Source organism: Rhinolophus sinicus, chromosome 6 (assembly GCF_057876585.1).
Source record: "Rhinolophus sinicus isolate RSI-liver-muscle chromosome 6, RSI-T2T, whole genome shotgun sequence".
Lineage (NCBI taxonomy): Eukaryota > Metazoa > Chordata > Mammalia > Chiroptera > Rhinolophidae > Rhinolophus > Rhinolophus sinicus.
In genome coordinates this window covers 47,679,332-47,706,848 of record NC_142506.1, presented here as the reverse complement: position 1 = coordinate 47,706,848, position 27,517 = coordinate 47,679,332, and the positions used below count along the sequence as shown (strand labels likewise).

General features: G+C 39.3%; 2 protein-coding genes across 3 annotated transcripts in view; one reads left to right on the top strand and one right to left on the bottom strand.

The window, feature by feature from the left end:
- ERO1B (endoplasmic reticulum oxidoreductase 1 beta) overlaps nucleotides 1-11,939 on the top strand; it is a 50,388-nt gene extending 38,449 nt beyond the window's left edge. The window contains exons 11-17 of one of the 2 annotated variants that reach the window (XM_019746996.2): nucleotides 611-703; nucleotides 833-1,079; nucleotides 1,888-1,957; nucleotides 4,165-4,251; nucleotides 5,200-5,333; nucleotides 9,141-9,197; nucleotides 11,784-11,939. In XM_019746996.2, the coding sequence (XP_019602555.2) occupies nucleotides 611-703; nucleotides 833-1,079; nucleotides 1,888-1,957; nucleotides 4,165-4,251; nucleotides 5,200-5,333; nucleotides 9,141-9,197; nucleotides 11,784-11,799 (704 nt within the window). In that variant the 3' untranslated portion in view covers nucleotides 11,800-11,939. Of the gene's footprint in view, nucleotides 1-610; nucleotides 704-832; nucleotides 1,080-1,887; nucleotides 1,958-4,164; nucleotides 4,252-5,199; nucleotides 5,334-9,140; nucleotides 9,986-11,783 lie in introns of those variants that run through there. The other variant, XM_088799088.1, reaches the window with a different exon arrangement.
- Nucleotides 11,940-12,445: 506 nt separating this feature from the next.
- GPR137B (G protein-coupled receptor 137B) overlaps nucleotides 12,446-27,517 on the bottom strand; it is a 41,456-nt gene continuing 26,384 nt past the window's right edge. Inside the window, exons 4-7 of the mRNA XM_019746998.3 lie at nucleotides 25,965-26,114; nucleotides 23,540-23,668; nucleotides 20,533-20,657; nucleotides 12,446-19,137 (exon numbers count right to left, since the gene is read on the bottom strand). Coding sequence (XP_019602557.2) covers nucleotides 19,026-19,137; nucleotides 20,533-20,657; nucleotides 23,540-23,668; nucleotides 25,965-26,114 — 516 coding nt within the window. The 3' untranslated portion in view covers nucleotides 12,446-19,025. The remainder of the gene's footprint in view (nucleotides 19,138-20,532; nucleotides 20,658-23,539; nucleotides 23,669-25,964; nucleotides 26,115-27,517) is intronic.

Genomic DNA, 27,517 nt, shown 5'->3' with positions numbered 1-27,517 from the left:
AGGTTACACCAAATTTCCATCATATTCCTGGGCTCCATCTGATACAATTCTACTCACATAGTAAACTGTTTTCCAAGTTTGGGCCCCTTACTAGTTGAGCATATGGTTAAGCAGAATTAGAGAATTCCAGGGCAGAGGATTCATAAGACACACTAAAGAACTGCAGGAAGGAGAGAAACAATTCAGTCTCTTCTTCCTCCATTACCAAGTATGTTCAAAGAACAAACCTCTATATGGAGGGGAAAAGGAGAAACAGCCATTGTCAAACCAGAGCAGTGACTTTGTAATTACATTTGCTTTAGTACAAATCTGTGCTGTCGTCTTCTAGGTAACATGGGGACCTGCCAAGTGTATCCATAGTGTTTGAATGTCCAGTGGCCTAACACTTTCTGTTTTATTCTGCATTAAATTATCATATTCAGTTCACTCTATTCTGAAGTCAGAATCCTATTTTCTAGTGAGAGAATCTTGATCTAATTATTTTATATTATCCCTTGATTTATTTTTAATGTCCTTGAATCTTAACTTGAAAAATAAGCTGTGTACTGGATTTTTAGTATTTCTGTTATCTAAGTGGATGTGATTTCTTTTTCACTCTTTTTCTGAATAGGTTTATGTCTAGAGAAAAGAGTCTTCTATAAGCTTATATCGGGACTTCATGCTAGTATCAATTTACATCTATGCGCAAATTATCTTCTGGAAGGTAATCAGATTTTTACATAGAAATTTTACCTTCTGTTAGTGTAAAAATTATTGGGGGAAATACATATTTTCTGTAGAGAGAAAAATGCTATCTATTTGAAGTATATCATGTATTTCTGTTTCTCTTTAGAAACCTGGGGTAAGCCCAGCTGGGGACCAAATATCAAAGAATTTAAACGCCGCTTTGACCCTGTGGAAACCAAGGGAGAAGGTCCAAGAAGGCTAAAGAATCTCTACTTTTTATACTTAATTGAGCTTAGAGCTTTATCAAAGGTGGCCCCATATTTTGAGCGCTCAATCGTCGATCTGTACACTGGAAATGTAGAGGATGATGCTGACACAAAAACCCTCCTGCTGGATATCTTTCAAGATACAAAGTAAGACTCGAGTCTCCGTGCTCTGAAATTCTCTGCTCTGTTGGAATGAGGTACTGCTTGATATACAACAAAAACTGGCTCCGAAAAGTGAGTTAGGAAAAGGGAGAGTTAGAACTGAGAAGGAAATGGCAATAGAACAGCAGTATTTAAAAATTTTTCTAAAAATCTAAACTGAAAAATAAAGCGTCACTGCAGACTTTCACACTTGAGACTAGGCTATATTTTTAAATATAACTTTAAATTTTATGTAGTATCAAAGTGTAATGCGACTTTCATGTTCTTTCTACCTATTTTGTGTTCTTCCAGTTGCTATTTAAATTCAGATGACATTGGATGTTAGCATAAAGATAGATATCTAAGGGAACATTAGCCTTACTTTCTAGAATATATTCTAGAAAAAAATGCTGGGTCTATAAAACTGGAGTTTAGTGGTTGTTAAAATGAGCATGGAGAAATGTTGGTTTAAGAAGTTTTTAAAGTAAGTTATGCATTAAATTTTTAAAAATGCTTTAAAATATTGAGAGAGCATTGCACACTTTTCACATAAATTGTAGTTAATTTTTTACATTATATTTATCATATAATTTAAAACACTACAATCTTATACATTACAAAACCGTCATTATCTTGCTTTAGTCTTTTATTGAATAGTTTATATGTGAACTGTTTGCCACCTCTCTTTGTTACTAAACCTTATACATGAGTAAGTCACGAATTTTAGATATTTGTAGGGATAGAAAATTCTACCAGAGCTCTAATACATAGTACTTTTTTTCATCTGTAACTTATAGTATTGTCATTTTATCAGGTCCTTTCCCATGCATTTTGACGAGAAATCCATGTTCGCTGGTGACAAAAAGGGGGCCAAATCATTAAAGGTAAAGATCTTGAGTGAAGGATGGGGTGGGGAACAGTTTACTGGTTGTGTCTTTGTCCTGTGGATCTGACCCCTCTTTCCCAATCGTCCATCTTGTTGAAGTTGGTCCGATTGCCTTTTACAATAAATGGTACACACAGCCCCTTGTCCACATTTTTCAGTTCCTTTCTCTTTTGACCAACTGCTTAGTGAGTCCTCAGTCATTTCTATGACCAGTGAGTATGGCTCCTTTGTAAATGAATGACTTTTTAAAGGGCATTAGTCTGAGAGAGAGTTTTCTTACGTTAAAGTCACAGTGTGTATTGTTTTGATGCGTCTTTCAAAAGATCATTAGCTGTTAACCACTTTGAAGGCAATAAATAGTATTTTTAAGTGTATTTTATGCAGTGTTACAATTTATGAAACTATTGTTTTTGTCCTGATGGACTAACGTTAAAAGGCAAAAATTACCTGTTAACTTGTGATATCAAAAGGAAGACATATTTTAGGAACATCATGAAACTTCATGTTAGGAGGTCTTTGTTTTAATTTGCTTACATTAAGTACATTAAGGAATACATTGTACGCTTAAAATGTTATAAGAGGATTTGAAATCGGCTGGCAAGTCGTCTTCTAGTACAACTCTGCCATCTTTTATATGCAATTCCCAAATCCCGAAAGCTCCAAAAACGGAAACATTTTTCTTATGTTTGGTGCAAATTAATTTGTTAGCAAAACCTGACCTGATGTAAGAATATTTATAGTGTTTTTTAAAAAAATTCTACTTTGTGTTACTATTTTTACATGTTGCTGCAAAAAACATTAATATATTTGGTTACGGGGTGTTGCTACACTCCCTGGTGGGGTGTTTCATAATAAATAGTGTATGTACGGTGTTTCTAAAATCTGAAAAGTTCTGAAACACATTTGGCCCTGTGATATTTTAGATGGGGGTATACTACAAGAACTAATAAATTAGCTGAGTGATTCTCCATTGTAAGAGTTTCTTGATGTTTCTGAAATGAAGTAAATAATTTACCCACAACTATAGTTTTGGAAGGTTGTTTTATGGTTGTTTTTCGAGGCATATTGCTATTACTGTATTTAATATCATGTTAATTCACTTCTGTAATGCTTTCTATTTTCTAAGTGTTTATACAAAGATACTTTTGATCGTCCCAGAGCCCTTGTGGAATAGATAGGACAACTATATCATCATCTTTCTGTAGAAGAGGAAGGTGAGGCTGAGAAAGGGCTGAGTTTTAATAATTAGCTTTCAGCGACAACATGCAGGACATTTTGTTTGCTATTTGTCAGAGGTGTGTAAAGGAGAACCTAAGTCCATTTTTCCATCTGCTCCAAAGAACACGAATAACACGAGAGCCAAAGAGTTTCATGTTCTATTTTATTGCCTGCCCTTTGGCCAAGGTGCCGGTTCCTCAGAACCCTGGACAGGGCTCGGGGTGACCAGAGTGTTCAGGCTGCTCGCCTCTAGCTTCATGCAATAAACAGTTCACCCCAGTACAATACAGTGATTTTCCTAGTTTGCCATGTGTAAAAGGTCAGGAAACTTTCTCTTAACTAGTGTCATCCTCAGGTAAGGTGAGGTGACCTTAGTCATAGAAACATGTGCGATGCTCACAGGCAGGAGTCTCCCCAGGCGGGAAGCTATGAGAGCAAAATACAAGGGTCCAGGAAGCAGCGCCCCTGGGAAGCTGCCCTGGCAAACGTGGGGCTGGGACGGCGCCCCTGGCACCGCCCTTTAGCCATTGACGCTGGTGCAGCCCCCGTGCCCACACCATGTGGCTCTAAGAGAGGAAGGGATGACCTTCTTAGACTCACACAGAGCAGTGCCTCAGACCGAGCTCTATTATGTTCTGTTTAAAATAGAATATAGCTGTAATCACCACTGGTTGTGTGCAGGTATCAAGTGGAAGCAGCTGGTAAGTTCCTTAAAAGTAAAAGCCATGTATTGTTTACTTTTGTGTCTCTCAAAGTGCACATGTTGGTGCTTTGTTGAATTCATATGTGGAATGAATTTTATAAATTTCCATTAATGTTAGTTGTGTTATGTGCCATGTTATGCTATACAAATTCAAATTTCTTCTTCACTGTTGAAAAACAGAATTCAGTCATTAATAAACTCAGCATTTTTGTTTCTTATAATTTAGACGAATGCAGTTTCATTTTAAACATCTAATTAGAATGCAAATATTTTGTGCATGGCAGGAGGAATTCCGGTTACATTTCAAGAACATTTCCCGTATAATGGACTGTGTTGGATGTGACAAATGCAGATTGTGGGGGAAATTACAGGTTTGTGTGTTGACTTCTGTTTTGAAACGATTACTAATCTTAGATTTTCCCACTGAGGAGTTGAAAGCTTTTATTAAAATGTCCTCATTGTTCGTTGAATTAGAAATCTTAAGTGTGGTTTTTCTGTATTATTGATGAAAAAATTAATATTAACTTCTGTGTTACGTGTGCATGTGAAGGACGTTTGTTCTTGTTGTTCTGTGTTAATGATTGGGTTTTATTGTATGTTTCTATTGATACCATCTCAGATTCATTTCTGAAGGTGGTTATAAATAGAGTATATTAATATATTATATGCCTATATGAAAGATAAAGTATAATTATATAAAAAGTCTTAATTATGACATTGTGGTCCATGAATGTGTTTCAGTGATCAAAAGAAGGCCACCTAATCACCAAATATTAAAGTTCTGCCAACCAGGCCCATTTCCCTATATATTTAGTGTAAAAGGATTGATATTTTATCTCTTATTGTGTTTTACAAAGATAATAAGTCATAGAAAATCAAGAGATAGAATTATTTTAACAGAAGCTACACTGAAATCAGATTTTTCTTTTTCTCTAGTGCTAATAATTGAGAAATTATTAAGTGAGGTATCACTAATAATTTCTAAGAGTTGCTAAAGAATGCTTTATAGGTTCAAGGTTACGTATCGAACATTGTAACCCTAATGTGACATTTTCTAGGTTAAAAAAAGGCATTTTAGCAATTTGGAGTAGTGTGAAATGTGTCCAACAAGTGTTAAACTAGTCAGGTTTCCTTAACAGCTTAGGTAAGTTTACCACGTGCATAAATCCATGAGGAAGTAGAAACTATTTTGCATAGTGTAACATTTCGGTGAAGGTCAGTTCCTATGCATTCCCGACTCATCACAGTGACTGTTCCTTTAAGCCTTTAAGGTAGTTATGGTATGAATTTAATTGTAAGTTTATCACTATTTTCTTTAGACTCAGGGTTTAGGAACTGCCCTGAAGATACTATTCTCTGAAAAAGAAATCCAAAAGCTTCCAGAAAACAGCCCGTCGAAAGGTTTCCAACTCACTCGACAAGAAATAGTTGCTCTTTTAAATGCTTTTGGAAGGTAAGGATTGATTCTCCTGCGGGTTTCAGCCAGCCAGCTGCAAAGGTCATCTCTGCCGAAGTAGTTTGTTTTGTTGATAAAGAGAATTGTGATCATATGTTATCACACCTGTACTCACAAGCCAACTTCTCTACAGCTCACAGCATTTGTGTTTGCCAGTATTTCTCAGGTTGCCTTCCCATTTGTATGGGGAAAATATTCTCACTATACTATTATCCTCTTTAGCTGCTGTCACTTGTTCAAGAACAATAGCGGGGGTAAGGAGAGCTTGGCTGAGAAGGTGATGAAAGAGAGAGGTGAAACCTTTCAACTCTCTTATTTCTTAAACCCAGGAGGCATTTTCTTTCACACACTCTTACTCCATTTCTTTTCTGTATACAGATATATAGTATATATAGTTTGCTATTTGTTTATACCACGGATGGTTTCAAAAATAAGTTGAATTTGCCTGTAGAGATACATGCAATACCAACCAACCAAGGAATACAGAAGGAACAGAATCATAGAAAATAAAACTATGCTCTGGGGGGGTGGGGAAAGGCAAAAAAGTCAAGTTAAGAATTTTTTTTTTAAATAAGGAACTAAGTGATACAGAGATTATTTCTTATGTTTTCTTACATTGCATTTTTAAGTTAAAAAGAGGCAGCTAAAATAAAAATAAGTGAATTTCCCCTTCCTTATCTTAATAGCAGAGATGTCACTTGTTGCTCCCCTGTAAAGATGACCGTGTAGGTTAAGGTTTCAAACAACATAGACATAAGATTGTCCATCGGTAATGGATATTTCATGCAAAATTCAGTCCACCCACTTATGAAGCCTGTAGTAAGATAAAAGAGGAGAAACAATTTAAATGATTTAAAATGAAATTTAAGTCCTAACTGCCACCTTCCCGCCTTAGTTCTGTGTGGAGCCTGGTGTCGCCCTTACTGCTCTCTGGAGCCTGCCCGGCTCAGTGGGGCCTCCCGGAGTCTGAGCCTGGCCCCTCCACTTCCTTGGGTGTGAGCCCAGGCCCATCACTTCCCTCTTCCAGCTGTTTCCTTGCTCTGTGAAATGGGGCAGGTCCAAACCTTTCTCACAGAGTTAACGTGAAGATACAGTGCGATTATTTGTGACCGCACTTCTTAAACCACAGCACGCGGCCTGGGCGCCATGCAGTGGGTGGTGATGAGGGTGATTCACAAGCACCTTTGGGGGTTCAGTGCTCTTATTTTCCAGTACTTAAAAAATGGTCCTTTTATTTTTTTTTTCCTGACTAAACTAGATGTGAGAAACCTTTGTTTTCTTAAGGGTAATGACCCTCAGGATGGGATGGTGACACCAATAAGGTACAGCCTTATCTCCTTTTTCCTCCCCAGGGAAACACAAGTAGCCGTTTATCCATCTGCTTTTTAAAATAGTCATCCCTCCCCCTCCCCAAAACATGAAAAACATGAAAGTATAATTTAAAAACTAAGTTTAAAAATCCCTCATATCCCTATCACCCAGGACTCTTTCAACATTTGATGTATTTTTGATGTGTATTTCCCCATTACTAATAAATAAAAACAGTAACATATATAGTATGTGTATTGTATGTATGTGTGTGTATGTATGTGTGTATGTGTGTGTTATGTGTGTGTGTATGTATTTACAGAGTTGAAAGCATACTTCTTGTATAGTTTCTTCTGGTTTGCTTGGAATTATATTGTAATCATTTTCCAATGTTACAGTTTTTTCGTAGATATTATTTGTGATATATACCAATATTCTGTTACATGGATATATCATAATTTACTTAGCCATTCTCCTGTTTTATTCAGTAGAGTTTTATTGTTTCCTTTATATAGATTCTATATGCGTATTCTTTCTTAAAGAATGTTACAGTTTTTCTTAATAATTAATGGGATCTGTTAACTTCATTATATGTTCCACCTGATTATCAGTCCATTTAAAGAGTAAATGATTTTGGGGGCCCTAACCCACAAAATTCCTGTTACGCTTTGAGGAGTTTCTTGTGCATTAGTCTTTCTTAAATGAACTGGTAGTTTTCTAGCTGACGACCTATTCAATACAGCTTTCCCTCGGTCAGAGCACCCAGCGCGGCATTTCTGCATCACGTGATGCTAGTGGGTATTGTCTTCGCTTGTGGCCGCTGAACCCTGGAAAATGTGTCTTTACCTTGAATACTCTGCAGTATCTTTCCTACACTAACAGCCATGTTTTGATAGTTTCAACACTTCCATCACATGGTTTATTTTCCAGGGAACAAAGCTAGGACATCACTGTACCTGCTGGATGTTACAGTACAGCTTAGCGCCCCTCTGAAAGGGTAAAGCGGTAGACAGATGCAGGCCTGCTGTGTGCCTTCCAGTGTCAGTCTTACAATAACAACAGAGAACGTGGCAAATATCTCTTGGGGGATAAATTGTGAGGTCTGGACTGTATCTCCACAGAGACTTTGCTGTAAGGGTCCATACACTGCTGGGCAGTTTGTGTTCCCGGGAAAAGGGACTCGCCTGCAGTTAATTTGTCCCATAACCTTGGAGCCCTCTGACCCTCTCTATTTGTGTCTAAGTCAGACATGGTGTGTGATTTTTCATTCTCAGCATATTTATAAGCTCTTTTCTTTAATTAGTTAGGCCTTGGTCCTTTTACTGCATCTTCATATATATTTTGACAGGTTTTGGATTTTTTTCAGCATCTAGTTTGAGATATATGATTGTATATGATTTTACACATTTATTTTCTTTAGAATCATGTTGTTTTTTTCCTAATAATTAAAAACTGTTGTAATCCTTTAATATTCTGAGGATTAGAGTAAGAATTCATTTTCCATTAATCCTACAAATTGTCAGACTATGAAGAAAATGGTTTTGAGACCATAGAGAGCATAGGTATTTTGAGTGGCCATACGGTCTTGGGATTTGATGAACGTACCAACTAGCTGGGTGCCCCTGGGAAAATTACTCGATCTATTTGAGCTTCATTATTCCTAAAATGTAAAATCAGGGTTAAGTTTATCTACCTTGTAGAATTTTTTTTTTTTTTTTTTACAATTAATGAGTTAATGTGTGTGAACATTGCCTGGCATATCCTAAATTCTCGGTAGAAGTGATCCTTTATTAAGTACTTAGCGTAAAGGAAATAGCTGAATACTGCATATTATATTATCCTAAATTATAGAAAGAAAACATTCAATTTTTACATCCAAAATTCAATCCAGCTTGAATTTTACAAAAGGATAATTGAGCTTGTAGAATTTTTTTATGATTCCCATTCCAGAGTTTTACAGCTGGATGTGGACCCAGAAGCATTTTCATTCATTCATTCATTATTTATTGAACACCATAAGCATTGATGGGCATAGGACACAAGGATTCGGCAGCAGACAAAAAATAAACAGAATTTTGCCCTTAAAGATTGTGGAGCTAATGGTATAAAACAAATTCATGTGTTTGGGGAGCAACAAGAAAGGAGCGGACACTTGGAGAGGAATGTGTAAAATGGATTTATAGACTAAATGTAAATGTTTTGAGGTTCTTTATTGTAATGAATTGTTCATATCACTGTTCCCATCGTTAATGTAAAATTCATTGATAAGCAACTGGCTTCCTTTGCCCCTTGTAAACCAAGACTGAAGAACCACAGCTATGTGTTTTATTAATCTTTAGTACGTAATTACAGCATACTTATTTAAAAATGGAAGCTGCAGTAGTCAGTGTTGTACATTTTGGATTTTGCTTTCATATTATAACCCATACAACATCAGTTGTTTGAAATATATATACATCATATTAGCTGTACTAATATGCTTTTTTTCTCCTACAGGCTTTCCACAAGTATAAGAGAATTACAGAATTTTAAAGTCTTATTACAACACAGTAGGTAATAAAGGCTTTTATATGTCTAATTAGAGACATAAAGTGACTGGGTGAAGACTTTTACTCTTGGACATTCAACAAAAGGAGGCTAATCTTCAATGACTTTGGGAATTCTGAACTCTTAAAGAGAAAATTCAATTGTTCACTTGAATATTTATGATTCTTAATAGACTATCAATTAGAGGTATTTATAAATGAAGTATATACTTTTAAAACATGTAAGTTATACTAATTGTGTTTAATTTCATGTTTTCATCTGTTGAATATTCTGCTATTGTTTAGAATTGCTTTTGTTCTTATTCTGTTATGCTTTATTTCAAACTTAAATGACAATGTCTCCATCCTGATAACACTGTTAACAGCCTGTTATGGAAACAGAAAGCTAGGGAACAAATGTTTTTTAGGGCTGTATCAGTGATAACAGTTTATCAGTGATTTTGAAATGTGCGCTTCACCTTGCTGTGTCACCTTCTAGAATATGGAAGTATCAGCACGATGAAAGCCCTTTTAGTGTATAGTTCTAGAAGTTACTTAAGAATCCCCAGGACTTCAACTTCAATTTCATTGGTTAGTTTTAGTTAAATTTGTAGTGGTTGCTGTTGTGTTGTTTTGGTCTGAAGGACCTGTGTTGGTCAAGGTGAATAAGGACTGTCCCCTATGCCAGCAGCCAGATTTCCTGTGTGTAGTGGGCTCGCTCAGGAGGACTCTTAGAACCTAGAAATCAGTTTCTTTTGAGTTTGCGTTTCTCTGTTCCTACTTCAATTTTAGAAATTTTCATTTAGTCTAAAAAAACATAAATATTTAAGTTTCCATCTTGATAAAATTTGAATGGGATTTTGTGGATTTATAATGACAATTTAAAACATTATATGCACAGAATTTACTATTTTAAATTAAAATAAGCATTTTTAAATATTTTATTTTAGAATACAATCTATGCAATTTTCTCAATCTCATTTGCTTTCATAGGATATTTAAGCAGGTAGATTAGTTCCTCTTTTAAGCTTCCCCTCTTTCCACCTTTTCATTTTAGTTCACTGTATATAAATGTAACTTGTACCAACAGATGACTCATTTAGTCCTAAACAGTCATTTTCTAAACCTGGGATTTAAGCATCCTTAATAGTTAAAATATTGATGCTTTAAAAAGGTGTTAGTAGACATAATGTGGTTAATTTGGAAGGTTGCATCTGTGTGGAAGTAACATTTTCCTTAGACTCTTCAGTCTTTTATGAAATAAGTGCTCTTAAACCCGTTTCTTCTCCTGCCAAAGCCTGAAATGTGTTCATTGATGACTCAGTGATGTATTTTAATTGTATTTAGTTGGCTCACCCATATTTTAAAAATATGTAGTCACCATAGGAGGCAGGGATGTGGTAGGAGAGAGCAAGGTCTCACTAGTTAATTATTTCTTACCCTATTTCTAACCTTTGTAGATCCGGGCTTTTATTGTTGGTGGTGGTGGTGGTGGTTTTTGTTGAGTCTTATAAAACAGCCTGACTTGATTGGAGCTTCCTCCACTTTTTCTTTTCATTTTTAGAGATGAAGTATTGTATGGTGGGAGAGGGGACCTTAAGGTAAACTTGTCTAAAAAGTGAATTAAGTAATCTTGCTGGTAAATTAATAAGAATTATTCTTAGTGTTCAGAGTTTAAGAAAATGTGAGTTTTGCACTTGTCTATTTTTACCTTAAGTTTAAAAATCTTTTTGGTAGGGTTACTTCAGTGTTCCATTAGTTAAAGATAAAGGCTATTATTTAAACTGTTGTTTACTGGAGAAAATCCTTGGCCATTTCCATTTGCTTTGTTTCTTTACTGTGATTTGTTTGAAGCTTAGGAAAAAGTGTATGTTAGAGTGCTAGGAAATTAAAGGGTCTAATTAGGATTAGAAGTTCTTTTCAAAGTTTTAACAAATTTTTTTTCTCTACCAAGAAAGTAAACAAATGAAGTATTCTTAAGATGAAATTTATTTAACTTTATTTTACCATAAATTAGATTGTGGGGGGCAGCCTACATTTTTGTGTTATGTATTTCTTAAATGATTGTAAGCTGTAGGAATCTTTGTTTTGTGAGCCCGGTGATGTTTTATGGTCCTTGTAATATAAGCTGTTTTTTCAATTCACATAGTTTTTGTTGTGAAGTGATACTAAAGTACTGGTCGCTTTGTGAAAATGTTTGGCTGGTAATACCTCTTGGCATTTTGTCTTTATCTCATCACCTAATTTAAAAATCCAGCACTTGATAATCCAGCACTGACAGAAATGATTGTACCAGCTGATGAAGTAATGGAAATAAAGAAGAGGAAAATATCCCTTCCTTCAATGGCATGAATTTGTTTTTTTTTTGTTTTGTTTTTCCTTAAGTGGCATCTATGTAAGTTAGAAAGACCATGTATTAAAGTTGGTAAAATTTGAATGTTTCTCCTGTGTTGATTCTTAGATTATGATGAGGAGGATCAGACAGAATAGTAATAGTTTTCAGTTTTGAAATTTGATGTCAAATATTTTCATGTTTTAACGTTGTGAATTACTTAGTACTTGTAATCTCTGTGTATATATGAAACACTGTGCCACACTTTCCGGCTTCCCCTAGGTGCCACTGTATCTAAGGAAGGACAGCATTGCCTTCTCCGGGGAACTTGAGAACAGTTCACAGTAAGCGTCTCAGCAGTTTGCAAATTGAAGGACCTGCAGACACCACAGCTACTCACCAAACTACAGACTGGCTGCATGGCATCACGGCGATTATTTGACAAAACTACAGAAACACAAATGTGTGCGCTCTGTTTTAGTAATATCTACAGATACACCTTGGCGTTAGAACAGAATTGCAAATAATGTGCTGTTGTACCCACCATGTAGTAAAAAATGTGAATTAAAGTAAATGTTCCTACCATCTTTTTTTTCTTGTTTTTCTTCCCCCTTTTTAAATATTTCCTTTTTTGAGAGGAGGATTTGATTATAATTTGTGGAGAAGGGAGAAAATCTGTAAGTGGTCTGAGGTTGTTCCTTCCTATCATCGTAACAGCGGCACAGCAGGTGGGCAATCACTGGTCTTGTCCATTAGAAAACAGGGTAAGAGGCCGAGTCACTTGTCGGTCGTCACACGTTGTAGGCTGTGGGACTCGAATACGAAACCAGAAAGTCTGACTCCGGGGCGTCCTCCCAGAATGTGCTGTCTGTGATTTCCTAAGTTGGCCATTCCACTAAAAATCGGGGACTTTCAGCACCTTTTAATTTGTACTGAGTCACAAGGCTTTTTAAATATACTTATTTTATTTTAATTTTTTGAACAGGTAATACATTCACATAGTTCAAAAACCAGAAAGTATCAAAGCTGTACAATGGAATGTCTTTTTTCTGTCCTTGGCCCAACTTCCCCCATGCACACCCTCCCCCAGCCCCACCACAAATAACTCTGTTCTTGGTTTCTTAGGTTTCCATCCATAACTTTTTTAGGCATTTACAAGCAAATAAAAATGTAAACTCTTATTTTTTTTCTCATTTTTACACAAAGAATGGCATCATATACATACTGTTTGCTTTTTTGACTTAATTTTTCTCAGCCGTCTTCCCATATCACTAGATAGCTTAGTCGTTTTTTTTGTTAACTACTTGGGATTCCATTATATGAACATACAGTCATTTAACCAATTCCCTATTAATGGGCATTTGGATTGTTTCCCGACTTTGTATATATGTTATTTCACACATATATAAATATGTACTTGTAGAATAAATTCACCAAAATGAAATTTTTCAGTGAAAGACCATATGCATATGCAATTTTGAAAGAAATTAGAATACTGGCCTCCATAGAGGGTGGTTAACAATTCATATACCCACCTGCAATTTAGACAGTGCCCACTTACCTACAACCTTACAACAGATGTTATTAAAAATTTGGATTTTTGCCATTGTGATAGATGTGAAATTATATTATCAATGTGTTTTAGTTTGTCCTTTTTCTCATTACCAGTGACTACCATGTTTAAGAGCCATTTATATTACCTTTGTGTTCACATCTTGTGCCATTTTTATCTTTTTATGAATTTCTGAGTGCTTCATTGGTTAGGAGTATTAATCCTTTCACTATAATGAGCTGTATATTTTTTTCGATGTGTTGCCTATCTTTTGACTTTGCTTAATGTGGTTTTGCCATGCAAATTTTTATTTTTATGCAGTCTAATTTATTGTTTTAGTGGTTTCTGGACTGTGAGTCAGAATGCCTTCTTCATTCCACAGCAATAATTCACCTATATTTTCTTCTGGAACTTTTATGTTTTAATTTTTTTAAATCTAAATTTGTATTCCTTTGGAGTGTATCCTGGCATGAGGTGTAAGTTATGGATCCAAACTAATTTTTGCCCAGATGATTACCCAGTTATTCCAATATCATTTATTGAACTATTCATCTTTTCCTTACTACGAGTGTGAGATGTTACGTTTATCATACCTAAAATCCCACGAGAACTTGGCTCTATCTGGGTTCTCTTTCTCCTTCACTGGTCTATGTACTCATGCACTAGGACCGCACTATTTTAATTACTCGGGGTCTATGTTTTAATATTTGGTGCATTGGTCCTGTCTCAGTCTCACTTTTTTTTTCCCACAATTTTCTTTAGCTGTTCTTGTTTATTCCATGAGCTTTAAAAAAAATTCTTTAACATAATGGATCCTGCGAAAACTCTGCCCAACTCAATGTTTTCTCTCAAGGATTGCACTTTTAACCGTTCAATGTGTCACTGTTCTTTTAATTTGATACTTTACCTGATACAGATCTACTTTTTACTGCCTGTTGTGTTATTTCTGTATTCTACTTGCCAGTGCTCAAACAGGTAAGGGCAAAGAGAGGCAGGACGTGTAGTGCCTGTGTAGACAGAATTTCATCTCAGGGCTTCTATTGTAAGACTTAGCCTCTAAGAATCATTTGAGAACTACATAGCGAATCCGTATTTCCTTCTTTATTCCATTATGAATTCTATGTCCAAAAGTTGGATATCTGTCCAAGATTCGTAAGAAAATAGGGAGGGCCCCTTAAATGAGCATTAAACCTATAAAGTCAATAGGCAGTGGATAAAAGTGCCAGAAGTCAGCTTAAAAACGAGGTCTGCCCAAAGAGCAGGGTCTGACGCTCGTTCACTATTCCAGGATTGGGGATGCAGCGTGAACAGACAGACAAGTATCCCAGCCAGCGCGGAATTTATGAATTCCACAACCTAAGTAGGTTACACCTCGTTTAGGATGAGAATGCACCGAGAGAGATTCTATCAGTTGAAGAGGAACAGCTAACAGAAACCTGTCTAGTGGAGAAGGTGCCCTCGATGTGGATGAATGTGTCTGCTTGACAGTGTCATCGAGTTGTCACAGATTGAGTAAAATCCATTAAAGTCGTCCACCTAACACCCCTCGGTCAAAGCAGAGGGCGCACTTGTCATGTAGTGTTCTGATACAATTTAACTTTCCCTGTGGATTTCTTCACAGGATATACCAGTGACACAAATCCCATGGCCCTGCTAGAGCACTGCTTGTTTATCCCAAACGTACCCTTTCCCTTTAACACCTCAGCTACTGCCTTCCAGGACTTGGAACTGCAAGGAGACTGGAAGAGCTGTTGTAGGTTAATAAGGTGCATGGGAAACAGATTGAGTCAAGAAAAGGACCTGGTGACAGGGAGCAGTCATGAAAGGGAGGGGTTGTGTGGCTCATGTCGGCTGAAGAGAGCCGGCATCTGACCTCCAGTCCAGAGGCTGCAGTCCAGAGGCAGAAGGTCTCCTGGAGGCAGTCTCGTATTCTGAGTGGTAGGGCAGGCCAGGTTTGGGGGCAAAGAATAGTCCATTTCTGGCAAGGTACAGTCCATTTCTGGGGAAACACAGGACAGGTCCCAGCCACAGGTCAAGGAACACAGGTAAGGAATCCATCTTTGTAGGAACCATTAGGTGCCACTGAGTCACTGGATTTGGCCTGAGGCCGGAACCCACACTTGACCTGGGCAGCGAGTCTGAGAACCTCACACTGAAGGAACCCACTCTCAGCACCCAGGCCCAGAGGAGCTGGGCAACAGGGACGGGAAATCAGCAGATTGAAGTTGGGGCACACGGACATCACTGCAGACTTCAAGGTCCTGTGACCCTTTGGTGCAGGGTCTCCTCATGGTCCCCTGCGGTGGTCAGCGTAGGGCTGACGGGAGGGCGCTGCTGCCTTTGTGGACTGGCCCACAGACACCACGTCCGAGCCGTGTCTGTCACGTCATAGGCACTCGGGAGACACTGGCTTTTTCAGCCTGATCCTTTCCAACATCTCCTCCGTCTGGACCGTGACAAGCCTTAGCAGCATTACAGTGGTACCTCGGTTTTCGAACGTCTCCAATGACAAACGTTTCGGTTTAGGAACGCTGTAAATTTTATGGATCTATGGTATCATTAGATAGTAAAATTCATGCTAAATTTGCAGTTGTAGGAGTTGATTTTAAAGGTCTAGTACGGATTAATCCATTTTGCATTACTTTCTATGGGGAAACTGTGTCCCAGTTTTCGAACGTTTCAGAACTCAAACCGTCTTCCGGAACGGATTATGTTCGAAAACCGAGGTACCACTGTATGTAGTTTGAAATGTTCTTAATTAAAATTCTCACATAGACAAAAAATGGAAATGCATATTAGCTGTGTCTTTGATCAGACCCAGACCAGTCTATATTTTACCATGTGGTCATCTATAGTGAAAGCAAGGTATTTTTTTAACCAAGTTTCTTTAGTTGGAAATCTTGATAAAGTTTCAAATATTTAGACCCTTTAGTTCTCATGTAAGTTCACCTTTATTGCTAAAAACTAAAAGCAATTCTAGTACTATGCACTATGTAACTATAAATGGGAATGTTCTCAAAGCACTTCTCACGCTCCAGGCTTTCCTAATGCTTATTCCTCTCCTCTTAATAGGGGTTAAGTGAGCAAGGCCACCAAAAAGCGGTTCTTGGGATTTTGGTAAAAAGAGGAAATCTGGGACTACACTAGTGCCTGTGCCTAATCTACGCAGCCAAACATGGTACCTGCACAGTCACTAACATGCCTGAGATACTCAGGTAAGAACGGACATAACTGTGGCTGATAACTGTACATACACCTTACAAGTCAAAGCTTCTCACCCTCCACAGGTGTATGTAGCACGCCCCAGACGATTGTTCACCAGCTCAATGAAATGGGTTAATTGTGAAAAGGGAAAAGAGCCAATGAAAGATGGCTACACAAATCAACTGGATTTCTTAGGAGCCCACTTCGGAAGTTCATTGTCTCTACATATTTCTGGTAGATGCCAGAAGCATTCACAGGCAGCCTTTCAGTGCTGAATCAGACTACAGGGAGGTACAAAATTTCTAGGGATACTGACTCTTCCCCATCAATTTTTAACTTTCATTATGTTTCCTTAAAACGAGGACATCTGGGAACTTTAGAACCAGTAACCACCATTCCTTGACTTCTCTTAGCCTTTACTATTTCATGTAAGGAGTAGCATTGTACTTAGCAGCACAAGTAAGTTGGGAAGCTAAAGGGAATTTGCATTTTCCTTTCCATCCGTTCCTATACCATTTCACAGAGTATATACATGAGTGTTTACTGAGGAGACAGATCATGTGACACATAGTTTTTAATAGTCTAGATGTGTTTGTGCTTTAGCATTACTTTTTAAAAAGGGGACGGAGAAAAACAGGCACTTAGAACATTTTTATCCTTTCCACTAAAAAATAGTTCAAATAAATACTAGCAGCTTTATCATAAAAATAGATTATGGCTTTTACTAGTTAATGCCTATTAACTATTTTCCATTTTCCTGCCAGTAATAACAATAAGTGTGTATACATCATAAGATGAGTATAACTGCATGATTTTAGTGATATTTTTACCACTGTATTTAAAAATATATCTACCCTGGAATGAGCTAATACTGAAGAATGCAGTACTTTCTGAAAGCCTGATTGATGTAAAGGAGTTTTAAGCATATGCTAAGTATGCCTTTAAATTCTCCTAACTATTAGTAACAAAAACAGTGTGGTAAGTGACAAATCAGGGTGTTCTTAGAGCTGTTTAGATTAACACTTAAAATATCTTAAGGCAGCCTGAATAATTAGTGCACATTTTGCTTCAGTGTAGAATTTCCCCTGAAAGTAACTATTTTAAATGATACATGACCCAAATTCTTCCACACTGAAGTCAAGAATGTTATGTGCCATTATGCAAGGTATAAATGAAAACCCCAATCATGACCACGTAAAACTTGAAATCCCAATTTTAAATACCATCAAGATAAGAGAAGTAGATTTGATCTCTGTGAAATCAGTGCCCAGAGATAAATTATTCCTGAAGACCAAAATAGGAAGTAAGAGACATCTGAAAGGGGGGTTGTCATGTAGGTACGAGACATACTGACAGAAGCTCTTCCCTCTGCCCTCCCTGTCCCAAGCTGTGAGACGCCCTCGGCAGAGCAGAATACTTTCTCTGGTAACAGGACTTGCTCTAGTACCTTACCTCTGTTTTGTAGAAAATCAGAGTATTTAACCTCCTTAAAGAGCCAGTCTCCTGTTATAGGCAGTTTTACAATTGCAGAATATATTATATATATTATATACATATCTCTTGGAGGTTTCAGAATGGCACTTACGTCGGGGAAACTAGTATTGCATGACAAGTGTTTCACTTAAATGAAAGACGGCTTATAAGCAGTTGTCTGGAACCTGCCCATTTTACTTGACTAAGAGACAGGAATCACGCTAGAGAATATTGCAGTGCTTTTCCCATTTTAAACACGCAGCTTCTAGTGGGCTGCTTTCAGGGCTATTTAAAAATAAAGGGCATTGTTTTAAATATGTTGGGAATGAAAGGAAAACTGTTAGGATTCCATACAGTCTTTTGGCTCAGGGGCCAGGGGTATTTATTATTAATCCCCTTTTGAGAACACCTTCTTTGTTCCCTGAATGTAACGAACAGTCAGTGAGTTGGGAAAGGTGCTGTCTTGCTGAAGTCCTGAGGTATAATGGGTCTTAGACTTCACTGGGCTGAAAAACTGTGCAAAATCTCTGGAGAGTGCAGAGGAGTTTTAAGAGTGTAAGTTGAGTCAACTCTATCGACATTTTTAACCTTCTCATTGGAGTGTATACATTAGTGACCTCTTGAACAGGAGTGCCAACCTTGGCAAAATTGAGGAGACTCTTGGAGGGATCAACTCGCTGGGCCTAAAGGAACTCTAAGGAGCCAGTTACCTCATATGGAGTCTGTTGACATTCTGCTACTTTCTAACTTTCAACCCTGGAGCTGTACTTGGAGTCTACCAGCGTTGGCTTTGTAGTCGTCAGCTGTATCTAGTCTACCAGCGTGGAGCTCAGAATCTGAGTGACCTGAAGAGGTAAGGATTTGAGGAATACTTTAGTCCAAAAGCCTTAAAAACCTTCAGACCATATACTGTATACTTTTAAAGTGAATTATGCATAAAAGTCTGTGCAAACTAGAACATATATTGCAATAACATTCTCAAAAACCCCTAGTATATTTTAGCATTATTAAGTTATATAAAATACATCTTTATAAAAGTACAGAACTTTTTAAAGTTTAAATTATAGCCACGGAGATAGGCAGCCTGGCTCCCTTTTTAGTACTAAAATAAGGTTTTATCAATCTAAGTTATTATTGCTTAGTCTATGGAGCCATTAGAAACCTGTAACAAATAAAAATCAAGTCCACTTTCGTAAGGAAAAGTGCCCTAAAAATTCAGCTGTCATTAAGTTAGTCTTTCTGAAGCTTTCAGAAGCTTTCAACTGAGGAGTCTTCCATAAAACTGTTAACTGGTGCTACCCATGGCTTGGTTTGTCCGGATCCAAAACTGAGTCTGGTGGTAAAGCTCCCGCTTGTGTCAGGAAGCTGTTAGTCTGTTGTCCCCAATCATAGTAGTCTGGAGCGAAACTTCAAAAGAAAAAGAGGTTATGTCAGTGACTTGAAACATTGTAATCGCTATTGATGGCACTTCTGTTTTAGGTAGATACACTGCAGACAATTCCCAGGTTTTCTAAAGTAGTTTCTTGAAGCCCATTCTCCCCGAAGACTGTGCTATGCAGAGGGAGGGGCTAGATCTGTGCTCACAAAAGTCGACTGAACTCTGTAGTGCCTGGAAGTGCAGCATTACTAGACTCATACACCAATCACTATGTATAACAAAATGTTTTAACAAATTGTATCTGAATCCCAACGTCGTCGAGTATAATTCACTTACCTGTGTATCTCTGGACAGATAGCTTTGGTGCCATTTTATCATCTGTAGAATGAGAGTCATATTGCTAACTATCTGGTTGGGCTTTTGTGAGTTAATACCTATAAAATGCTTAGAACAGTATCTTAATATACAGTCAGCAATCAATGTACAAGTATTGCTGTTATTTTCTCCTGTCTATGTAGTGGACGGGGTCTTCCACACAGGATTCCCTCAGCTCTTCGTCACTTCTGGCAGGTGAGGGGTTAGGGCGCATACAAAGAGAGACACACATGGCTAGCAGGACATGCAGTAGGGTAACTGGACAAGAGGACCGTTCTGGGGAAGAGGGTTAGGACAACTTCTGGTGTCGGGAAGCCGCAATTCTCTGGCTCGCTTCCAGATGCTCTGTGCTCCCCACGTCTGCGGGCCTGGTGGGCTGGTCTTTCTTTCCCAAGCACCATCTTTAATCCCATGCGACCGGGACCCCTCTGCTCCCTGATCCACTTAGAAAGCCATGTGTTCTCCCAGCTTTTCCTCAGTTCCCCACCGTCACTAAAGCAAGGGCTCTCGTCAGAGCTCCTTTAAGGTTTTCTAAGGACTTTACATCTTCTTTTTTCATTTCCTCCCGGGGGGAGAAAGTTTATGGTACAATGTTAATGACAGGTCTCTAAATGCGCCAAGGATTGCATTAGCTAAGCTTCCACCTGTCAAACACGCCCGGAAGCTCCTTTCACAGAACAGTGCCGGGTCCTGGGACATGAGCAGAGAAGAGAGGGGCCCAGCCAAGCACCAGTCAGCCCACTTTGCTCCTCTCACCCCTGCTGGCCTCGAAGTCGGGTTGCACCACGGGACATGGAGATTACCGGGCAGGCAGTGGCGAGTGGCTGAGCAAAGAGGAAGGGAATCCTGCAGCTGCCCCCGCTCTGGTGGCCGACCACGCCACAGAGGTCACAGCCCTGGGAGGGGCTCTGCTCTGGCTGCAATCAGTGTCACACACCCACCTCCTGCTCCCGGGTTTCTGTGAAGTCACGTTCCTTTGGTTGGAATCCATCTCACGGGGCAGCCCACACCCTCCAGCCCCGCCTCTCTAACACGCAGCAGGGGCTCACCTTCCCTGAAGACCCTGAGGGGCGATGTTCCAGGCAAGGTCATCATCACTGTCGTATCTCCGAGGGTTGTCAAAGAAGTAGGATCTGGGACTGAAGCCATGGCTGGGGACCATTCCAGGGCTGGTCTGGAAGGACAGTTACTGGTTCAGACACGGCCTCACACTCGACAAAGAAAAACAAGATCTCCTTGAGGGAGACAAAGCTCATTTCACTTGCTTTATACTTGAGAGGTACTGACTTTTATCAGTACGGACAAAATCTCCTTTCGGGGTTCTACTTGCAACAACACATTATCATAGTTTTAATCCCTTATCGCAACACCAGACAACACCCAAATCAGCCAAACTAGATGGTCCCACATTGGACATAAACCTATATGATAATGTGGGTATACACAACAATGTAAAATAATGAAATAATAATGATCACATAATTTTGAGAGAGTTTATTATCCAGTTTCCATACCCTGCCTCTATAATCTGTACACTCTGTTTCTGTCCCCAAGCTGAGTTTACCTCTCAAAAAATTTCAACTGGTTTCAAGTAAGCAGATCAGAACAATGTGATACGGCAAACCAAATGTGGCATAAAATCCAGCATTTGTCTGACATCCTGTACATATCATTAGTAGTCTACTTAAAGGTTAACCAACCGTATGAAACAAAGTTGTTACATGGTAGCTAACTATATGTGAATTCCTGCTTTTCTAAGACTAGCCAAGTATAGGAAGCCAAGTGGAACTTATACAAGGTGGGATGCCTTAAAATTTACCATTTGTAGTTCACGAAACGAAGTTGGACCTTACCTCACACATATACAAATAACTCAAAACAGATCAAAGACCTAAATGTAAGAGTAAAAACTATAGAACTGTTAGAAGAAAATGCAGAGGCAAATTTTCATGATCTAAGATTTGGCAAAGAATTCTTAGACAAGATACCAAAAGTATGAGCAACAAAAGAAAAAAAACAGATAAACTGGACTTCATCAAAATTAAAAACTTTTGTGCTTCAAAGGACATCATCAAGAAATTTAAGACAACCCACAAAATAGGAGAAAATATTTACAAATCTTATCTGACAAGGGACTTCCATCTAAAATATATAAAGAACTCTTACAACTCAATAATAAAAAGACAATATAAAAATGGACAAGGGATCTGAAGACACATTTCTCCAAAGAGGACATGCGCATGGCCAACAGACATATGAAAAGGTGCTCAACATCACTGATCATCAGGGAAACCTAAGTCAAAACCACAATGAGATGTCACCTCACACCTGTCAGAATGGCCATCATCAATAAATCAACAAACAAGTGTTGACAAGGAAGTGGAGAAAAGGGAACCCTCGTGTACTGTTGATGGGAATGTAAATTGGTGCAGCCACTATGGAAAACAGTGGAAGTTCCTCAAAAAATTAAGAATAGAACTACCTTAGGACTCAGCAATTCTACTTCTGAATAATTATCCAAAGAAATCCAAAACACTAATGAAAAAGATATATGCACCCCTATGTTTACGGCAGCACTATTCACAATAGCCAACATACGGAAGCAACCTAAATGTCCATTGGTAGATGACTGGATAAAAATGTGGTATAGTATATATACATAATGGAATATTACTTGGCCATAAATAATGAAAACTTGCCATTTGTGACAACTTGAATGGACCTAGAGGGTATTATGCCAAGTGAAATAAGTCGACAGAAAAAGATAAACAGTGGATGATCTCACTTATATGTGGAATCTGAAAACCAACAAATAGAAAACCCTGGAGCTCATAGATACGGAGAGCAGAGTAGTGGTACCTGAGGTGGGAGTAGTGGGAGGGAGGGAGGTGTGTGTGTGTGTGTGTGTGTGTGTGTGTGTGTGTGTGATACGAGTGAAGGTACAAACTTCCAGTTATAAAATGAGTAAGTCTTGGGGATGTAATGTACAGCATGGCGACTGTAGTTATTAATACTGTATTGTATGTTTGAAAGTAGTTAAGAGAATGGATCTTCAAAGTTCTCCTCATAAGAAAAACTTGTAGCTGTGTGGTGATGGATGTTAAGTGGACTTAACCATACTGATCAATTTGCAATATATATAAATACGGAATCATTACGTTATACACCTGGAAGTAATAGAATGTCAATTATACCTCAATTTAAAACAAAATAATTTATCAGTGTAAAGTGTCCTGAGACCAAGAAGTTTGAGAAGGGCCATTCTCTGTCAAGGCCCATCTATCAGGTTGGCTTCTGCACCACCCTCCCCACTCCTGTCTTACTCTTTTTTTCTATTCCTGGCTCGTCAGTGACTATCCAGAGATGAATACAAAAACACAAAGTAAAACACAACAGATTGGTTATTACATCTATGCTTTCCTTACCACCCACATTGTGCTCACATTGGACAAAAACCATTCCTTATACTTTCCCATGGGTTTGAAAGACCACGGATTCAAAATTCTACCACTAGTTAGCGTGGTTGGAATAATTTATGGAGCCCAGCTCCCGGGAGCTTGCATCTTCTGTCTTGCCCTCATAAAGACATTTATATAAAGTTAGTTGAGCAGAAATGTGACCAAATTGGGTGAGTGGCTTTAGCATTCTTCACAATAATGTTCTTAATTCCTACGGCCCCATTCCCTACTCACCATCCAGCATAAGACAGGGGTGAAGAAATGAATTGCCATTTTCTATTTTCCTTTGCTAAAATAGAAGCTTATAGATTTGGTTCACAGGGAGGCTACTGTTGCATCAGGAAAAATAGTTCAACGGTCTGCCCAGGCCCTGACATGCGACTTACTTTCCTTTCTTCTGTAAAACAAAGTTAAACTGAAAAACATATTTCCCTCAAAGGAGAATTAAAGGAGAAGAAAATCTCAAATAAGGGACTTTTTTATATCACAACAGGATGAAAGAGGCTCTCTATCGAAAAATCTAAGAAAAAATTCAAATTGAGTATCTTGTGATTAGAATGAGGAGGTATTTTCTGCAAATACAAAATGGTTTACTTACAAGGTCCTTTGCAGGATTTCTAACCCGGAAAAAGTAAACAACTAAGGTGGTAGGTAAGAGCTCCCACACAAAAAGGACCACTCCAAACACTACGTAGCCAGCATCTCCCAGCTGGTTCTTCAGGTCGGCCTGTGGAGAGAGATGGAGAAAGTGGTGTCACTAGAGCGAGGACAGAGGAAATAAGTTTGACTCAGTTCTTTCTGATGTGGACAGAAACGAATTCTAATTGAGTGGAATCCTTTCCCTAAAACGTACAGGTTGAAATCAGATAATACTAATGGTCCACCCTCAGGTGGGAAGTTACTTAAACCATTCAGGGCAGATAATCCTCTTCTTCAGGATATTCTAACATGGAAACTGCCACTTTGATGTTTTATAATATCACCCTCCAAAATTTTCCTTATGTCCAAATGAACTTTCTCAAATTCCAGCTGATTTTCTTTCTTCAACAACTGAGTAAGAATACGCTGCCTTCTCCCAATTCTTGAGAGCAGCGTGTCTGTTACACTGTCTCATCTCTAGCATAAATCTGGCAATTTCTAAACTTCTCTTCACATTAACTTTATCCTATTCTTTGCCCTGTAAGCTCCTTGCAGGCGAGACTGTCAAGAAAATAATTCTCAGAGTCCAGGACGCCAGGCTTCTGGAGCAGAGATATGGCCGAGTGGCCATGGTTGTCTCCCTCTGGGGCAGACGGAAGGTGTGTGAGGGACACGCAAGGCTGTGTTTGGGTAACTGTACCAGGAAGGCAACATTTCAAAGAAAGACAGTGCACCAAAATCAAACCATAAAGGGCCCATCGCCTAACCTTAATCCTTTTCCTATAATGGAGTATTACACCGTATGTAAGTACGTTAACCAAAACGAATCATGTACTCTTCAGAAAGAGTCCTCTCAAACTTTGCATCTCATATTCCACCTATAGTATGTCTCAATAGTTGGTCGCTCTTTTTCCATTTTACACGGAAGACATGTGCAACCTGTGGCCATTTGCTTTGCTCCTAGATTCTCTCAGTTACAACACGTAGGTCTAGATCTCTGAATAAATAGCCCCTAACAACAAAATTTTAAAATTTGTGATATTTTAAAGTTATCATAATTACAAGTTCTTACTTGAAAGAAAAACTGAAATAGCTATTTTGTAAAACCAAATCTCTGTTGTTTCATGGCACACGGGGTGAAATAGTTCTGGGGGTGGATGGTGCTGATGGCTGCCCAGCAAGATGGGTAAACTTCGGACACTTACGAATAGTTAAAATAGTAAATGGTATGTATATTTTCCTAAATGGAAATCCTGGGTGTATTCCAATAAGTCTAATTTATTACTGTTTGAAGTTCAGATTTTTATATATTTGAGTCTCCAAACAGGGCACAGCTTCAGCAGTGCCTGGCCCCCGTTTCTCCCAGCTGTATTTGTGGTATTGGTCTGGGTTAGGGGTGGTGGTGGTCGCCGCTGCTTTAATCCTTTCTCTTATTCTGAAGTGCATCTTGGCCTCACAGGTTTAACTTACCATGGTCATTTCATTCTTTCTTCCAGAGTCTTAGTTTAGTCCAGGTTCCAAGCACCGCTGGGATTTTAGAAATGGATCTGTATACAGTTGGCTACTCAGTATTTTTCTAGGAAAAGCTAAGGCGCTTTTGCAGTTCAATCCAACAGGCTCCTATTATAGACGTTCTATGTCTTTATTGTAATGGCTTCTCTGTGTGGGTCTCTTCCTCAGGGGACATCAGCTCCTACAGGCAGGGAGTCTGCTCATTTCCACATCCCTACCTCTCTGTCCAGGGCTGGAGACTAAGAATCGGTATTTCAAGGTACCGATGAGAGTGTGTGAACTCATTGTTTTGTACTGTGAGATTCTGTGAACATGGATGCCAGATGATTCGTTTGCTTTATGACGTGTAACTTATGAAACAAAAAGTATCAGAGTGAGACGGCTGGTAAATGAGCTTTGACTAACCACCACCTGAATGTCCTCAGCCACTTGCGTCTGGATTTCCTGAAATGTTGTTAGTGGTCGTGCTCCATTACAAAATTTCTCATAACTTCCTAGTTTTATGTATTTTCTGAAACCTACATGGTAATGTTTTACCTGTGCAAATTTCACCCTTTAATAAGACCAACTTACAATTACATGGAAGCACTTTAAACAATGTAAGTACTGCTTGACAAGAGCCCCAGAAGGTAGAGGAGAATGTACGCCCATGTGTGCACGGGTACGTGTGCACACACATCCGAGTTCCTCACAAGACATATGAGCTGGAAGAGCAGGCACTATGACCCCATTTTACAGATGAGGCTGTGGGTACTACACAGGTAAGTGGCTGTCAAGGTGTTTAACAGCGATAGCCAGGAGCTTATACCTCTCTGCCACATGCGATGCTGCAAAGAGTCACCATTCGGGTGACACGTCACGCGCCCACTGACCTGGTCTGATACATTGTACCAGTCGTAATCAAAGGAATGGACGTTCTTGCTCTGAGAAAACGATAAGATGAAGAGGTTGTAGCAGGCTCGGGAGGCGTACAGCAGGATGACGGTCACGCCGACGGCAGTCACTTGACACACAGAGGAGCCCTGGAAAAGCGGGAGCCATGAGGGGCGGCCCACTGCAGGTGCAGGACGCCGGCCTCCACCAGTACTGCCTGCTCCCAGCTGGTGAGTCCGTCGGACCTCAGGGGCGCTGCAGCCTCCCCGACACATCAGAACCCTCCACCTGCGGGCCTCAGACCCACTCCAGACCTCCCCTCATTCCACACCCCTTCCTAGACCTTTCAATTATCTGCACACAGATGATTTAAAGCCTGGGAGTTGATTTGGATGTGCCTTTAATGGGGTTACAGTGTGAGCTATTTGTCTGAGGCTGTGTAAGAACAAAACAGTCAGATGGCTTCCCTGTTAAAGCTCTAAGTGTCACTGCCCAGCTCCAAAAGGACCCCCTCGGCCTCTGAGCTCAGTGCCCCGCCTCTGGCTTGGGGACAAACACTCTCAGAGTGACAGTGGTTGGGAAAAAGCTGTGTGGCTGGCAGAGGCTCTGTCACTTCCTCAAAACCCAGAATCTTCTAAGCTGGGAGTCCTGGAGTCCTGGCTTAAAATTACCAGGAAATCAGTGACCTGTGCCCCAATTTATGGAGCTGTCAATTCCCAAAGTCAGTTAAAGCCCCCTAGCTAGAAAGATAGTTAACCAAAACACTAAAATTCATTTTTTGAGTTTTACATCTGGAAATCACTAACTAATTTCAAGATATTTAATTTGCCAGTAGTTAACTTGTTTGCCATGGTCGTGACCCAAACGGTATTTGATAATTTAAAATTTAACCCCTCCTGTTAAAACCACAATTCTGTTTTTTAAAGCCTTGGATAGCCCCTATATGGGAGACAATATAAATAATAAGAAAGTTAAGGCAAAATCAAGTCTAAAACTTGTCAAAATTTATTAAAGAAAAACTACGCTAGACACAAAGCCACGGAAGACAGAGCTGCCACACAATCTTCAGACCAAAGATATGGCCTGCAGGGCCACAGGGCAAAGGAGGCAGACGGGGGTATGCCCCCGGGCACACAGCCTCCGCATTCTACAAGCAGAGGCGCCACAGAAACCACTCAACCGTTCTACACATGAGAAAACCAAGGCCCAGGGAGGCCACATGACTTGTGGGGCTGTGGCCCCACAGCCAGCGGGCGCCCCGGCATCTGCTCCCCGTCCTCACACTTCACTAAGCTTCTCGATGAAAAGAGAGCTGGGGACCAGGCTGATGGGGGGCACTAGGCACCACAGCCCCGGGCAGCCTACCAGCCCCTCTGTGTAACTCTGGGGAAGGGAAAGGAGACCGCAGGTTCTACGGTGTGGAAAGAGAACGGGCCAAGACCTTGTGTGGCTCTAAACAATCACTGAGAGGAATGGAGTCCTGAGCTCCCTGGGCCGTCCCCAGCGTTCCAGACCCCGCTCGTGGGCACACCAGGCTGGCAGTGAGCCTGCC